Consider the following 17,127-nt stretch of genomic DNA (forward strand, 5'->3'; position numbering starts at 1 on the left):
TTTGTGCAGTTTACCAAACGAGTTGGCGCTGGCGCCAATCAACGTGCATTGACTACACATTGCGCATGTGTACAAATATTCCCAGCCCTCCACCATTTAGCTTATTTCAGTGACACGTTTTATTTAAGGTCTATTTACATGTTTATTGTTTTAAAAGACATTTGAAAATAGCATAAAAGTTATATGAAGTTCTGTCGTCTTTTTTTCTTTTAAATGTATTTTAAATGTTCCGGTCTTTCTACGGTAGGCGGGGCTACATGTCAGGACAGCCAATAGGAGAGAGAGTTGAGTTGACCGCGTGCTCCGGGAGCAGGATGTAAACAAAGCTTCTTCTTTTTTCTGACTTTATCAATAACGCAGTGACATACAAGGCAGACAACTGGGATATTTAGAGGGGGAAAAAAAAAACACAAAACACAAAATAAACTAAAAGTGTATGAATGCAAAGAAAAGATAACAACATTTAAATCAAAAAATTAGAACGATCAGTACATTTATAACTCGGATTAATTAAATAACCAATATTACAAATATACAAATTGGAAATAATCTATCAAAGTTGTCAACAATGCTTTTCATTAAAACATAAAATCACAAAGCTGTCTCACTTGTAAACAGCCTTACTTAAATAGAACAACAACAACATAGGCCACATGCTGGTTATTTATTTAGCCTACTTTCCTGTGGAGACCTTTTTACAGAGAGGACACACGGTTACAAAATGAACCTAAACAAGTTTATAAATTAATGATTAATTTAACTGAGTTTGGTTTTTATAATTGTATTCATTTGTTTCAAATGAGACAGAAAACAAACTTGTCAAAAGCCCAATTAGTTTTCTTTAGATGTAAATCGGATACAAATAATCCTATATAAGCGCTCATCAATTACTACCGTGTGAATCCATACATGTTTATTATAGCCATAGTTCATAGTTCTCATTACAACCTTAAAGTTTTGTTCTCTTCCTTGGTGTAACCCCGCCTCTGTTTTGATTTCACCCTTTATTATTTTATTCTCTCTTTGCTTCAGTCTTAACTTTCTATAGTTTTATTGACCTTTGACTGTATCTTGGTGTTCTACATGTAAAGCACATGGAGTGGCAATCATTGCATGAAATATGCTATACAAATAAATGTATTACTATTGATAGTATTATTATGTATATGAGCAAGAAATCAGTGACAAAGCCTTGAAGTCTTTGCTTCTCTTTATGACGCAACATGTGGGAGGTTTTGTCAGCCAAATATCATGGATGAAAAAAGGAAACCACTTTGTGCAAACAGGCTCAGTAGATTTGAGTTCAACTTTTGAGAGGGTTTGAGTTGCAGCTCTAAGACAAGAGAATATATTTTCCCTCTTTCTGTCAACAACATGAAGGTGGTGAAATACATCTTAATGGTGCAGCTGAGCTGTCTTTGTCAAGGTAATGTTTGCAGTTTTATACATTTTAAAACTTTATTTTCACAAGCTGATCTGAACTTAGGCTGTATTAATGTAAACTGTAAATAAGACCTTTACATATTTGATTTATATTGCATGTCATTACCAAAAGTTTAGGCTATTTTTCACATTTTATTTGAGGCACTCTCTCAAACAATAAAAAGGTGTAATTGTCAGTAAAGTAATGTTTTCTAGTTACTGTATTTAACTGTTTTTTTTGGACACTATTTATCGTAAGACAAATATTATTAAGCTGCCAGTGTATTAAGGATGAATACTCCAGTAGCTTACTTAAGCAATGTTAAAGCCTCGTGTGGTTGAGTTATACAAACTCTCTTCGCTTTCTCTTCATGAGTGCATCGTTTTCACTTGATAAGCCCTTTTCCTTGTAATAATTTTTAAAGACTGAAATTACAGAGAAATAAACAGGACTGGTTTCAAGATGAAGGGTATCTTATAGTGATTTGCATGTAATCTACTTTTTTAATCTTATTTCAAAATGTTTAAGCTTTGTTTTTTACACTTAATGTTTCATCGTTCACTCGACTCTTCTGGCACAACCTTACAAACAACTTCCTGGTTGTTTTTGAACCATTTTAAATCTTTTTATTTGGGCACTTGAGTGGGGAAACATAAGGTTAGTTTTCAAGGTTGACAGAAGGACTTCTCATGCCATCATGGGTGTGATGGCTCAACCACATCACATGGCTTCCTTAAAACCATAATGTGAAGCGTGGTCAAGTCCTGTAATGAATGTTTTCGATGTGGTCTACTGGTGAGAAGCCTCTAAAGAACTGGATCAGTCTGATGCTTATTCTGTTCCTGGCAGTGAAAGTAAAAAGTACTTTTTCCTTCTTCATTTTAGCTTTTCAAAACTCATCCACTCAAACAGACCCAGCTGATGTCCATGTGAGAGCAGAGGCAAACAATACCAAGCTACAGGAGAAGTTCAGCAGTAAGTGAGATGTTAAATTAATCTTACACACACGTATACAAACACACAATTAAAGCAGAGTTTTATACACTTTTATTTTGGTCTAGGTTAGCATAAGCTCCATGCAGTTGCTGTCTGAATATTCTCACTGTGACTGTCACAGGATGTGGGTGTGACCTGCTTGGAAACACATATTGGGTGAATTTTGCAGGTGCATATTAAACTGAGATAGCACAGCTCTCTCCCACGCAGACCCCGCCTTGCTCTGCAAGAAAACTTTCATGCTTTCGGTGTCTGTGTGGCTTCGAGCACAGTTGCATCCTCAACAAGGTTTTGTCCCAGACACATTTCATTCTGGTAAACTCGACCTCAGAATTACAATATTGGAATGTGGTTATCAGAATAATGGCAATTTCTTCTGTATTTTTTTTTTTTTTTTTTTTTTATGGAAACACTTGTCTTCATTTTCCTCTGTTTTTCTGTGCACCTTTCAGAAGATTATTTTCATGGTGTTGTTGACAGTAGAGCTACAAAGAGGAAACGTGGGGGAAGGAGGGTTGTGACCTGCAACAAAGGCGTAGGATGTGCATGATAAACAGAAAACCACCTAATACAATAGAATGTGGTAAATGTCTGGAAGTTAAAAGTCACATCTGAGACCATTTCATGGCAAACAATATAGTAGACAGAAAATAGTTTGATTACCAGGTTAAGTCACACAGTGTTGTTTAGTAAATGGGCAGAAAATACCTCACAATAGGAAAACAACTCCAACAGAACATATACAAAGGCATAAGAGAATGTGACAGATAGGGAAACCAGGCAAGACAGTCAATTAAAACAATTGTGTCATGTGCTGTGGAGTTGTTGCAATTGCATACACAAAAATAACACTGACGCCAAAAGAAGGAGGAGAAAGAGTGAACACATCGGCCAGCTTTTAAAGTCTGAAAGGTGAATGACATCAACTGACGGCCCCCTCATGTCGGACCATTTGCAATCCAAGACAATAGGAGAGGCATCACAATTCATATTCACCATTTTATAACATGTTATTTTAAAAAAAAAAAAAAAAAAAAAAAAAAATGTAATAAGCTTCTGAAAGACGATGTTAAATTATTGTTGTCAGTAAAAGAAAAAGAAAAGCTTGTAATGGAAGCTCCTATTTTTCATTTTTGCATGGACAAAGAAACACACTGTAACCTGAAGCACAATTTATTATTATTATTATTATTATTATTATTATTATTATTATTATTATCCTCACAAAATATTATGAATTTATTGGTTATTTCAAACAAAATATTTCCTTTGTGGCCTGATTCTAAAAGTTCTCATATTTAAAAGGAAAGAAATTAGATATAGTCTGAAAGGTGCCAGTGAGACAACGCTCAGATATACCAGGTGAGTTTTACAGGAATCCTCATCACCTGAAAACACTTCGTTTCTGATTGTCCTCAGGTGACCCTTATGTTCACCACCTTGGCGGTAAATGCAGCTGGACTCTCCGGATGCCTGGAAACAGGAGCAGTAACGTGGTGGCTCTGACGTCCCACTCTGCTGATATGTTGGCTGAACAGATCTGTCAGGATCTCGGCTGTGGCAGCGTCTATGATGTGACTAAAACCAGCTCACCTCCCAACACCAGCTGCTATCATCACTGTTTGTACCAGGATGGACGCCTGCAGAACTGCTCACAGAGTGTGGGCAATAACTGCGCTGTGATCAATGCAACCCTTTGTGGTGAGGCTTTTCTCCAATGTCTGACACAAAAATATGTTTATAAAGTATTAAAATGGAATTAATTAAGTTTTTACAAAAAGTCATAAGCTGTAATATTTTAACCATTTATCAATTTACAATGTTTTAAACAAAACCTAAAGTAACATTGATTTAAAAATTCTGCTCTTTTTATTGAGTGTTTTCCATAAAATGAACTTCCAACTCAATGCTACAAATCACAGTCTCTTTTTCTTTTCTTCTTTGTGCAGCTCCCCAAAGTGAACTCATTTAATTTCTAACATTTAAATAGTCGTGTACAACTTTAAATCCAATATCGACACCTTGACATTGTTCATCAGAAAGGTGATCAATGTCGTCAGATACGGTTTTCTAATGGTTTTCAATCTTTTGATTTTATGATGATCAAATAAGCTTTCGTGAAACATTTTTCCAGGCTAACTGCGACCTTTATAAACAGCGTTATTATGTCGTCTTCAGGCCACCAGGCTGTGCAGCTGGCAGGAGGCTCGGACCGGTGTGCCGGACGGGTGGAGTTATGGAGAGATGGGGAATGGGGCACCGTGTGCGACGACCAGTGGGACCTGAGGGACGCCAACGTGGTTTGCGCCCAGCTGGGCTGCGGTTACGCCCTCAACGTGACGGGTCAGGCCGGCTCCTTCCCCCCGGGCAGAGGCCCCATCCACCTGGACGACCTGAACTGTACAGGCAGAGAGGAGAACCTGTGGGCCTGTCCGGGTACACAGGACGAGCCCGACTGTGGACACAAAGAGGACGCCGGTGTCGTGTGCTCAGGTCACAGTCTAATTCAAAACTTGTACTCATGCATCCATAAAAAAAACCAGAAAATTATTTTAAACACGAAGTGAATTAACAAAATTAAAAAGTTGGACATGAGACTTCATTCTTGATTCTTAGTGTAAAGTCATAATAATTCAAAAATCACAAAAATCATTGTTCAGGTGGAAGAAACCATTTCTTACATGTGGAAAAATTAAACTTGCTAAATAAATTCATTTATTTTTGTTTGTCAAATGAAGTCAAATATATATCATCTAAAAATATGAAATGCCCATGAAATACCAACAGTAAGAAATGTCAAGGCACCTTGTGGTGATTTTATCACAAGTAAGTGGTTGAATCTAAAACCTCCTCACGGCTCACAGGGGAATATTTGACTCCTATTAATCTATTGCAGAAAATGTTAATGTTATTTTCCTCTGTGTGTCTCTGTGCAGAGATGAAAGCCGTCAGACTGAACGGAGGTCTGGACCGCTGCTCTGGTAAGGTGGAGATCCACCGCAATGGCAGCTGGGGGACGGTGTGCGATAACTGCTGGAATAAAGCCATGGCCTCCATGGTGTGCTCCATGCTGCAGTGCGGAGCAGAACCCAAGAATTTCAGCCAGTTTGTTCCTTCGTTAACCCACAACACCGCGGGTCTGTATTTCTACTCATGCAATCCAAACGTGCAGAGTCTGTGGAAGTGCAAAGAGCTCATCAACCACCCGCATCTGTGCTTGACCTCAAAAGCATCTGGTGTCATCTGTAACGGTGAGTGTCACAGTTTTTGTATTTGTGGTCGTTCATAAAGTTTTGGCTTTGTACAAGGCAACAATTAATAATTTGGATTGAAATGTTGTATTGATCATATTTAGGGCTCGAGCACCCTATTGTTATTCAAGTGATTATTATGATTCTCCGTAAACAACAGAATTTTTGGAGGCTTTATCATATTCAAAAACTCATGAAAGTTGGTACACCCCTCTCTCCCGGCGAAAAATTTCATATTTTAGTGGAGTCGCAAGTGGGCGTGGCCAAATGGCTCGCTAGCGCACCCTAAAGAGATGCCCCGGCGGCTACATTTACCTAGATGCACAAAATTCAGTGGACATGTGTATCACAAAAAAGTTCCAACACACCATTATGTCAACTGAATAGGAAGTCCACCATTTTGAATTTACTCGCCATTTTTGGCGATTCACACGTTGTACTTTAACAACCTCCTCCTACAGATTTTGTCGGACCGACTTGAAATTTAGTCTGTGCACTCTTAACATGTTTGGAATTAAAAGTTATCAAAATAATTTGTTTTTGTCGATCGGTGGTTCCGTGGCGTGGCGGCCAAAAAGTGAGCAAAAGTCATGCTTTGGCATGTTGTTAAAAAAATGACCGGCATTTTCAAAGTCAAAATTTACATGATTTTTTTTTTTAAGTTATGACAAAGGTAGGGATCAATCCCCAAACCTTCTGTTTGAAAGGCAGCAGTGCTAACCACTGGAGTTAGATAGCACTGTGACAAATCTTTGGCTCACTGCAACCTATAACGCCACCGTCCATTTTATTTATTTTAATTTGTTTTGCCCTGCAGGTTCTCTCGGGCTTTCTGCAGCCACCACAGCCACAACTGTAACGACTGACGAAACAGCAGGTAAATATTTAAGATTGTATTTTATCAAATAATAATTGGTATTTAAAATATTACTTTCCTTATGAGTCTTGAATAAACTACCAGAAATTGATGTATCTGCTGTATAAATGGTGTATATTTTCTTCTCTGTTCCTCCCAGTAAGAGCCACAGTCGTCGCTGCTGCTGCTGACGGTTTGCTCTTCCCGCCTCCGGAGCTCCTCGCTGCCATCACTCTGTGTCTCATGCTCCTCGTGCTCCTCATCACAAACACAGTGCTCTGCTGCCATTACAGAAAGCGACACGGTTGGTTCTCATCACGTCTTAACTGTGCTGTTCTCAGGAGTGTTAACATCTTTGCCCAGCTTTTTTCTAACTTGGGCAGACAACATTTTATTTTGAAAATATTATTTTATTTTATTTTATTATTTTAAGTCCACCTTTGGACTCAAACCAGCGACAGTGTCTTTGCGCCTTGAACCCCAGGGACTTCCTCAATTTAAAAGTTAACTCTAGACGCTTTAAAAATGTTCATATGCATCAGCAGTCAAAGATCTCCCGCAGTAATTCTCTACATCGTGTTTTATCTGTGCACAGCTTATTTACTCCAGCAGACGCGCACCAACACACAACCGTCCTTTGAACATCATCAAAACAACTACAAAGACGCTGTCGATCTCGCCAAAGTCACCGCCAACCCGTCGCAGACTGATGGTCAGTGGACAAACACTTGAGCATCTCGTGTTTTTTTTCTGCCTTTTCTTTCTTTAAACCCCTGAAATATTTATTTATTTATTTACATGCACAATGGTGAGAAAGTTGCAATTTGTGCAGCATCTACAAAGCATCTCTTTTTTTTCTGCCTCCAAAAGCCGTCTCCGACCCAAGGTATCTGTGGACCCAGCTAAGTAGTGTTGATAGCACGTCAGTAGATACAGACTATGAGCAGTATGACCCCAACAATGACCCGTCTGCCTGTTTATCGACTTTTCGGAGTGAGCTACGTTCTTTTATTCTTCTTCTCTAATTGTGTTTAGTGTCTCTGTCTTTGCTGCTTTGTCTCAAAGCGTTTCTGCATTTTGCGGTTGAAGGTGCTCCACCGGGTGTGTGTGTGTGTGTGTGTGTTTGCAGTGTGTGTTTGCAGTGTGTGTGTGTGTTGCAGATCAATGCTGTTTGCACTGAATGTTTGCAGGATTAAGATTTTGCATCATGTCTTTTTGTATCCAGATTCTCAGCGGTACAGAACCGACGTTAACTCTTTGATGAGGCCTTCAGGTCTTGATAGCCTCTTTGAAGAAGGTGAGTCACTGATAGTTTGCAAAGAATTCACAAAGACGAAGATGTTAGACTTTGCAGATCTTAAACACGCGCGCACACACACACACACACACACACACACACACACACACACACACAAAACTTTAAACCTAATCTGAAACGTCAACAAAAAAAATACAATATAAAACAAAGTACAACTGTACAAGAGATTATTTTAGTTGTCTGTTTTCTAATTATACTTTATCTTTTAATTTGATGTTTTTTCCATCTAATTTTCAGGCCCTCATCACTCAAAGGAAGCGATAGCAGCCTTTACGAGCTGTAACAGTGGCCCCTCAGATCCTCAGTATTCTAGAGTGTCAAAGATCTCCGTGGACTCGTTCGATACCTCCAGCACCTCCTCTGACGAATGCTACGAAAACGTAAACAACAGCTACGTCATTGTCACCCCCGGTCAGTCCAGCTCATTGCTCTTTTGATAGTCTGCATATAAGGAGTTTAGTGTACATGGGTAAATTGCTTGGGGACATCTTTTCCTAATACATTATGAATACTGCTCGGAGGTCTGCTCTTCTATAGATCTCCAAGCTGAGGGTTAAAGTGGATCAGGGGGAGAAATCGGGGGTGAAAGCAATCGAGAAAACAGCTTCCACTGGTGTCATTTTACCGCATGTACTGGTGTTATGTGGAGCGTCATAATTTATCCTTTTGTAAAACAACACTTCTGTACCATCATTTTGAAAGCAGTGAAAATTAGCATCCAAAATATGATAAGTAGCTGCACCCGGCTTCTTCTTTGAGAACCCCCTTTTTAAGCTCCACTCAGCAAGCTGATGGGATTTCTTTTCATTTGGTATGTGACGTATGAAACTGTCTGAATTTGTGCTTTTGTGACTGTCAGATTGTTACTGCAGCTCCGAAGTGGAAAAACTCAGCCATGACATTGACCATTTGGTCAGCTAGCGTATTAAAAAAAACAACACTTGAACAGTTAGTCAAGTTTAAAAACTTGACTTTCATTGGAAGGAGTATTTAGATGTGGCAATCTCACAAACTACAGATCCTGGACTGGGCCAGTCGTCTGCTGCGACCTTTGACCCCTCATTTTATTCACGTGACCAACTTTCTGGAGAAGCACCAAACCTGCAGAGTTCAGGTAAATTTCATAAAACCATCTTATGGAAAAGTAACACATCTACCATCTGCTGATGAACATTATTGTCTGATGATTAGATGATGACGACGGCCCCCTTTACTCGCCCGTGAGCCCCGACTAAAACCCTGTGAGGATAACTACGATGACATCCAACGGCTCCTGGCAACCGGAGGAGGCAACGTCAGGTCACAGAGACTGAGAGTGACAGAGGAGAGCGTTTGAGAAAGGAAACGCGTACTGTGAGACTAAACTGCTGAGTAGACTGAGAAAACCCGGTAAACGTTAATTTGGTCAATTGTGGGCTAAAAGACGTATATTTCGGTTAAATCTAGACTTAAGATGGTTGAAAAGTCAAAGTTAAAGCATATAATCCTTGTTTCAACAGTATTTGATTGACTACAGATAATATTTGCAGGAGTTAAAACACTGAAATGCCTTTTGAAAGAAGAGTTTCAACCAAATGTGGCTGACGTTTGACCTTGAGTTTATCAAATTAATGTTTCCTGAGAACCACAATCGTATAAATTCAATGAACAGTTGTTGAGGCTTTGAAAGTTAATTGACTTTCTGCAGCTAATCCATCACAATGAAAGGGATAAATCGTTTTTTCCAGTGTAACCTTTAACTAGTAAATATTCACTGTGATGGATTAGCGATGTAAAGCAAGTTTCAAGTCTCTGCAAATTCATTTTTTGAGTGACGTGAAATCACTTTAAACCAAAAGGCAGGGAATCAAACGCAAACATTCAGCTAATGTATTAGAACAACTGTAACATATGTATGTTTTTAAACTGCAAAGCAGTTTTCTATAATAATAATTTTGTAGCCATATAATGTGCTAAAGTTTGCCACATTTCTTCCAGTGGCTATAAATACAATCAAACTATTTAGTTCAAAAATAATCTCTGATAACTGATGTGCACTGCATGGCCAAAAGTATGTGGACACACAAACATTTCACCCATATTGTTTGTCATTTAAACGATGGACATGATGTGCTTCTTTAACAGCTTCAGTAGGTCAGATACTCATGTTGAGCCATAAGGCAACGCTTTATTAGTTATAAAGCATATTTCATTACAAATAAACTCTGTTTTATATTCAAATGCATTTGAAAATAACCTCTCACCCATCTGCATTAGCCAGTGAAAATATACAAGTCTGTTGTTGGTCTAGTTTGCTGTTGGCACTCCAGTTTATCGCCAAGATGTTAGTTGAAGTTGGAGCTTCCTGCAGGCCAGTCAAACTGTTGCACACCAAACTGGAAAGCATTTCAGTGGAAACTAAAAGGGCCAGTCCAACCATAATAAACAACCCCAGACCAAACATACGCAAAACTATCTGTCCACATACTTTTGGCTACTAATGTGCACTTGTCTGCAACACAGCTTCCTTTCGTACGAGGGTAATCAAACTACTGAGATCGACCACAAGGTGGCACTACAAGCTTGTAGGTGACTTCTAAGATTCACGTCCCTGAGAGTTGAGATGTCCTGTCATGTAAACTAAAGAAAAAAACAACAACTTGTTAAACCATAAAATGTTTGCCAAAACGATGTTGTCCAGCTTGTAACCGTTTGTGACAAACACCTATCTGTGCCGAGCGATAGAGAAGTCAAAACAAAGGCACTGTGAAGGAGTCTGAGAGGGGAAACTCTGGCTCCTGATCAGGGGCCAACATAAACCGTCAGTGCGGTTTGAAACCAGACCTGGCACGGCTCTTCTTGGTCCATTACATCTGCAGCAGCTGCAGAGCATCAAGGCTTCCTGCTGATCCAGAGTGATGCCTCGAATCAGAGGGATGTCTTGTTTTCAAGAAGTTAATATGACAAACTGCTTCAAGGCACTGTAAAACTTTTAATAGCGGGTGGTGAATTCGGGGATAAACATGGATTAGCTTCAGCTCAGCCGACGTGAGAAGTGGGAGTGATGATGCATTAGACTGATAACTAGCAGAAATGGTTGTTTTTCGACTGGAAAGTATTTGGCAAAGCAGAGGAGGAGGAGTGTGTGTTGGGGTGTGTGGGGAAGAGAGAGGATTTGGGGGGAGGGAGGGGGGTGAAGCTGAGGAGAAAAGGAGGTAGATGGAGAGGTCGGCAAAGATAAAACGTGTCTGGGAGAATCATATATTACTCTCAAATTTAGTCCAGAGCTCGCCATCGAGATAAACAGGCGAATTAACGACCAGATCTCCTTATGAAACTCAATCTCTTTCACATGCCGGAGAATTCGGCGCTTACACCAACCCGCACACCACTTAACAGAGATTCCATCTAAAAGTATGCAGTATGATATATCGCAGATCCTCCTCCAACAGTTTGCTTTTGTTTTATTCTGCTCTGAAGATTGATAAGTCAGAATCTTAGAATCTGTGGATTTATAGTCCCGATTAACATCAAGGGGAAAGAAATGTAGCACACCAGTATTTTAAGTAGCTCGGAGTATTTGCCGGATTACAAGATCAACCCTCTGATTTTACTTTGTTCATTAAATCAGTTACACACAAAGGATTACGGCTCCATAAGTCCATAAGTTGCTTAAAGTGTTCCGACAACAGATCCTGGCCGAGTTTAAACTTTTGAACTCTGTGGTGCAGCAGGCCTGGAGACAACAGTACCTGCCTGCAAACGATACGGAGAACATGCCTGAAATTACAGCTGCAGCTCGTGTTGTGGGCTGTTTGCAGGTTTATTGTCCTCCAGTAAAATTTGATCTAAAGAATCTAACAATAATGGGAGTCTGAACTAGTTTTTTTTGGCTATTTGACATTTTTGTGGTAAAATATTCTAAAGTCAATCGTCACTAACTTTTCCCTGAGGTTTTAGCCTTCATACATGTTTTGTTCTTTTATGATGTTTGATGATTGTGTTTTTATATTTTTCTGCTAAAATAAATTAAACTTTTGAAAACATTGACATCAATAAATGGTACCTTAACTCTTTTTTTTTTTTTACCCTTTATAAAGTCACCGTGAATCTTGTGATGAATTTTCATCTAAAATGTGGATAGTTTGCATCCATGCATCATTAGTTTACTCCTGAGAAATAAAAGGAAGATGCATTTATAACTTTTTTTTTTTTTACTGAAAACAACCTTTTCTATTTCTGGATCGTTACAAAAAAATTCTTGAAGCGAGATTCCTTTACAACAACAATAAAAAGATCAACTCTGACATGTCAACTAGTGTTTTACTTCGCTGTGACTTTGTAGAGTTTGCTCTTGACTTGGCCTCTGTGTTGGCACTGCTCTTTGATTGCCAGGGACATGTTGCAGGATGGACCGTAGCCAGTGAAATACAGTGAGGTCATCCGTTTAGATAGAGCCCCAGATGGTTACAGACGTGGGCGAAAAATCCACTTCAGCTCATTAATCAAAGCCTTTTTTCCTTTGGCCGAGCAGTGGCAGAGATTTATACTAAAGCCATTAAATTAACCAATATTCCCTTCTCTTGATTAGTCGCCCTCACAGCAAATCAGCCTGCAGTTTGGCTGTAAACGACATTACAGCCTGCTGAGCTGAAGCGTAGGTGCACTGGCGAGGCCCGGTAATAGTGTTGATTACTCGTCACTCATTAGGTTGCTTTCACTGCCGCTGCTAAGCCCTCATCAGAAGGTTTTTGGCTGAGTGGCCGGGCAGGGGCCCTGATCCAATTCACCTTTAAAGTTCAGTGGACCTGTCTGGGTTGCCACGGGTCAGCGCTTCACTCTCCGTGGTGTGCACTCCCAGAGAGGCCCTCATTACCTCATTTCCTGTTACTACTGTACCAGACAAGCATTTGAGCGGCGTGGTTTGGTTGTGTAAAGTTTGCAGTGTTTATCACAGTGGGAGTATGAAAACTAAGAATAAAACACTTGTTGAATTTATGTGTTTGCTGCAGAAGAAATGTGAGACTCTGTCATGACTGGCTGTTACTACGATGGCCCTGAGGAGCCAAGACAAAGATACTGGACAGAATATATAAAAATAAATAAATAAATAAATAAATAAATCAAACAACTACTTATTACAGAGCACAGCACTTCTGATAATGAACCTCTTTTTTGATAAATATATAGTTCTTCTGCTGTATATCCTATGGCTGTGAATACACAACAAAATAAAATAAATAACTTTGAGAAAACACTGCTAAATTAAGATCTTGCTTGATCTGATTGGGAACCTGAGAACATTATGCCCCGCCCACCTATAGTGGAAACCTGACTGCACCACAGGCCCGTCAATCAAATAGCACAAACATGCCTCTTTTTGAAGCCTATTATCTAATCAATGATGTGATTATTTTCAGATGGACCACCGGATAACTAATGAGAAGGAGTGAGTTTAGTGAATGACACCATAATGACTTGCAGAAACAATTTATTGACTTTGTATTTCACGAGAGAAGTTGAACAAGAGTCTATAGCGCGTGAGCCTTTTTGAAACCAACCCCTAGTGGCCCTCGGTGGTCTTGCATTTAACCTCTTCACTTTTCAGATTTAGAAGCTACGTCCACTTTTATATGCAGTCTCTGGTTTGGGGTTAGGGATCCGTTTACTGACAAAGAAACAACCAATCCCCATTAAGTGTAGAGGAGAGCATGCAACCCTCCCGCTGATCCAATCTAGCAGTAACCGTTTAGCGAGGACCTGTTGTGCACGCTCTGCTCTTATTGGATAGTTGGAGCTAGATTGGATCTGATTATGATGTGAGGCAACAGACAGCAGCACTTTCCACGGTTTGAATATTATAAATTCTAGGACACATATTTTAACATATGTAGGGCATGAATAATATCCTACCTTATTAAAAGAGAAAGATTTGTCTTTTGCACTTCTTAAACTGTAATTCTTTTAGAAATGATGTCGGCTTGTGATGCTTCCTGTTTTAGTTCTAGATGTTTCCTGGTAACTGATTTACATGTTACTCTCTTTATTTGCTAAGACCCTTCTCACATCTGAATGCTTTAAACCTATTTGGTAAATCATTTGAACTCAACCAGTCGTTACTGAGAACTTTGGAAGGACTTTTTTTCAGTGGAGTTTTGTTGGTTTGTTTTTGTTGCATTTTGGCCCTCACAACCACCGTACGTTTCGTTTCTCTCCCACACATTTATGAGTCTGTATACAGAAATGAATCCCGACTTGAAAGCCGTCCTGGCAGCGCAGCGTTTCGCTCATTAACCTTTTTTTTTCTCTTAGCACCTCGCTGCAGTTAACAGTCTGTGGCCTCTTCCCCACCAAGACACATTCATGTAGCTGCCAGTCAGGTCAACGCTGCAATTAAGCTGCTTTTAAACTTGTTCAGTGGTGCTTGGAGGCTGTAAAAATACTTCCGTTTGAGTGTCAATGGGAGCCTGTGATGGTTAACGCTGCATTCATGGGAGAATACATTGTGTCTAGTTAATGTAAGTAGTCTGGTCAGCGGGTCAAAGGGGCAACATGACTGGAGGAAACAAGGAGGTGCAGCGGTTTCCAGCTGGTTGGGAGAAACGCTGCCAGTTTCATCAGGCTGATTTCTCTCCTCTCCTTCACTTGTCCAACATCAAATTTCTCAAGCAACTAAGAATTTATGGACACATTTCCTTGTTTGTCTTCGACCAGATGGACTGGGTTTTATGAGTGTGCGGTGCATGTCAGACAGCGACCTCTCGCTCCGCGTACCAGTCAGTCAGGGCAGGTGTCATCAATCTTTGGTGTTCACTGAATGGCAGATTGGCTGCCATAAACCGGGCCTGATTGCAGTGTGCTGTTCCCAGTGGAAGGCGTTTTCAGTCCAAGGGAGGCATGGAAACAAAAATCTCGCAGATACAAACAGTGTGTGTGTGTGTGTGTGTGTGTGTGTGTGTGTGTGCGCATGCGCCGCATGGTAAAAGATGGCATACTGTACATGTTTGCACCAGAAACGCTTCACTTATTTGTTATTGGTGTCAATCAGAAAGGTCCTGTGATAATTTGTGATGCATTACACAACAAACGTTTCTCAGAAACTTTAACAGATGGATAAAATTAGAGAATAATGAAGGAAAACGGAAACATTATGAGCACTTGAAGTCCTCTCTCAGGACACAGAGGTCACGTCCTCTGTAGTTTTTACTGGGATTTGAAAACAAACACTTGGTGAATGTTTTATAGGCTGATTACAGAAGGGCTTTTTTTGCTCTGTATATTTAAAATGGACTACTTTTAGCAGACAAAAAAATAAATTAAAAAGAGTTGCCTTATTCATAGCAGTGTGGGCAAAATTTTAAAATAAATATTACAGATAATTTTACTCTACATTTAACAGAATAAACACAACAAAGAATTTCAAAGTAGTAACTACAGAGTTTATTTTGGGTTTTGCAGTTGATTTGAAGGTTTCTAAAATTCTGATTTATTATTGAACATACTACAGATTGATGTTGAAAAGATTCATAACAATGTGCTTCACAAAAGGTCAAAGAAAAAAACAAAACAATGTATAACCCTGAATAGAAATAGGAAAATGTGATGACAACTTAAACTGAGTGCGCCAAAGTAAAAGCCAAAGTTTAGACTGAACTCTCATCAACGGTTCGCAGGTTTCACTCCACATCAGCACTGCTTGATTAACAAGATAAATAAAAAGAATATAAAAGGTAGTTTGACGCATTGCTCAGAAACAATGAGCTGATGTCATTTGTTACTCTGTGAATTCATGGCATTCAGTCAAAAGACCTCCAGCGTTCAGGCTGAATAAGAAAACTGTTGAGTCGAGTGGACGGAGAGCAGCTGTTTAAGTTCGGAGCTCTGCGGAGAAGTTTTTTCTTCTGCAGCGGTGTGGTGCTGTAAATGTACCAACCTGCTGCGGTTCAGACATGTGACACCAGACAGCAGCTTTTACAGCACTGACTGTATGTTTTTTTTTTAATCTTTAAATAGGGCTAGGTGAAACACAGGTTTTAAAAGTAGGAATGATGAGTAAAATAAGATGTTCTTGGTCATTGTTAACGGCAGACAGAGTGACCCGCTGAAGTAGAGCAGCTGATCCATGTTAGTGGGCAGGTATATACCTGCAGAGAGGCTGATTAAGGTGAATGAGGATCAGGTGTGCTGGCAGGTGAGCTTTGTAATCATGAACTGATGCACTACAGCTATGTGTTAGATTTGATTTTGTAGCCTATTCATCTGTTTCTGATTTGTCTTTACAAGAATTTTACTGCTTGTAAGAACTTCATATTTTTCCACAGTCATCCCTGTCCTTTGTTTTTGGTCAATTAAAAAAAAAAAAAAAAAAAAAAAAAAAATCAGCAAATGGATGAATTTACACTTTATTCTTGCACATATATGACTCATGCTTTTTCTGTTTATTTTCTATAAATTTATTCTGTATGACTGTAGCAGTTTTTTTATTTCCCAAGTAGGCAGCTGAATTGCAGTTAAATGTTGGCAGTTGTAATGACTTAATTTCTGGTGACCAAATATTGACTTCATTTTGTCACCCTAAATTAAAAACCAAAACACATTTATTTGCTTTCATATTCACTTGGCACAATTCTTCTTCTTCTTTTTCTTTCTTTCTTTTCTTGAGTTTAAAATGAGGAGGGATCAAATTTAATAAGGTGAGTGCTTTTTCACTTTAATGTCTCAAAAATGAAAATGACAGAAACAAACCAGAAAACGTGGCTCATGATTTTCACAGTAAAAGCTCACTTGTTTGGTCTCGCTAAGCGCTTTGACTGTTTTGACAATTTCCATTTAAAACGGAGTAATGAAACACCGTGTGAATCCCAAAACTCTCCATATTTTCAAACTTTGTTGTGGTTAAACAGATTCTAAGAAAAAATTTAAAAAGCCACACTAACAGTGTTGTTCTGTGCTTTTGTCTAGATTAAATAATTTTGACAAATGCTGAATGGATAGGAATGAAACTTGCCACACTTAATAGCCATAATTTTAATCCTGTTTAACTTTTGGTGTTGTTCCTTTAATAAATCCAGCTAATCGTGGAAATACAGCGCTGCTAAAAAAAAGAAAGAAAAAAAAAGAGCCTGCTTGAAGCAGCTGGAGATTAAGTGACAGAAACCTCCCAAGTTAGAAAAGGAAGGAAAATATAGGAGAAAAGCAACAAGTTTTGCGTACCATAACGATTGTTTTTTCCAAAATTCTCGGAGGAATTATGTTCATGCTCAGTTTATGTCGATGGATTCTGTTTTTGGTTGATTTAAACTGG

General features: G+C 39.2%; 1 protein-coding gene across 1 annotated transcript; it reads left to right on the plus strand.

Annotated features, from left to right (window-relative positions):
- Positions 1–1,313: 1,313 nt before the first annotated feature.
- Positions 1,314–10,969, plus strand: LOC138214564 (T-cell differentiation antigen CD6-like). The gene is made up of 13 exons (XM_069176289.1): positions 1,314–1,426; positions 2,309–2,398; positions 3,839–4,120; positions 4,598–4,912; positions 5,356–5,670; positions 6,488–6,547; positions 6,687–6,830; positions 7,122–7,238; positions 7,397–7,519; positions 7,752–7,823; positions 8,082–8,255; positions 8,863–8,958; positions 9,036–10,969. Exons 1-13 carry the CDS (start codon positions 1,375–1,377, stop codon positions 9,077–9,079), a joined length of 1,884 nt encoding a protein of 627 aa, XP_069032390.1. The 5' UTR covers positions 1,314–1,374; the 3' UTR covers positions 9,080–10,969.
- The last annotated feature ends 6,158 nt before the right edge of the window (positions 10,970–17,127 follow it).

The sequence above is a fragment of the Embiotoca jacksoni genome, unplaced genomic scaffold, assembly GCF_022577435.1.
Source record: "Embiotoca jacksoni isolate LCO1_2020_lvr unplaced genomic scaffold, fEmbJac1.0.p SCAF_7, whole genome shotgun sequence".
Classification (NCBI taxonomy): Eukaryota; Metazoa; Chordata; class Actinopteri; family Embiotocidae; genus Embiotoca; species Embiotoca jacksoni.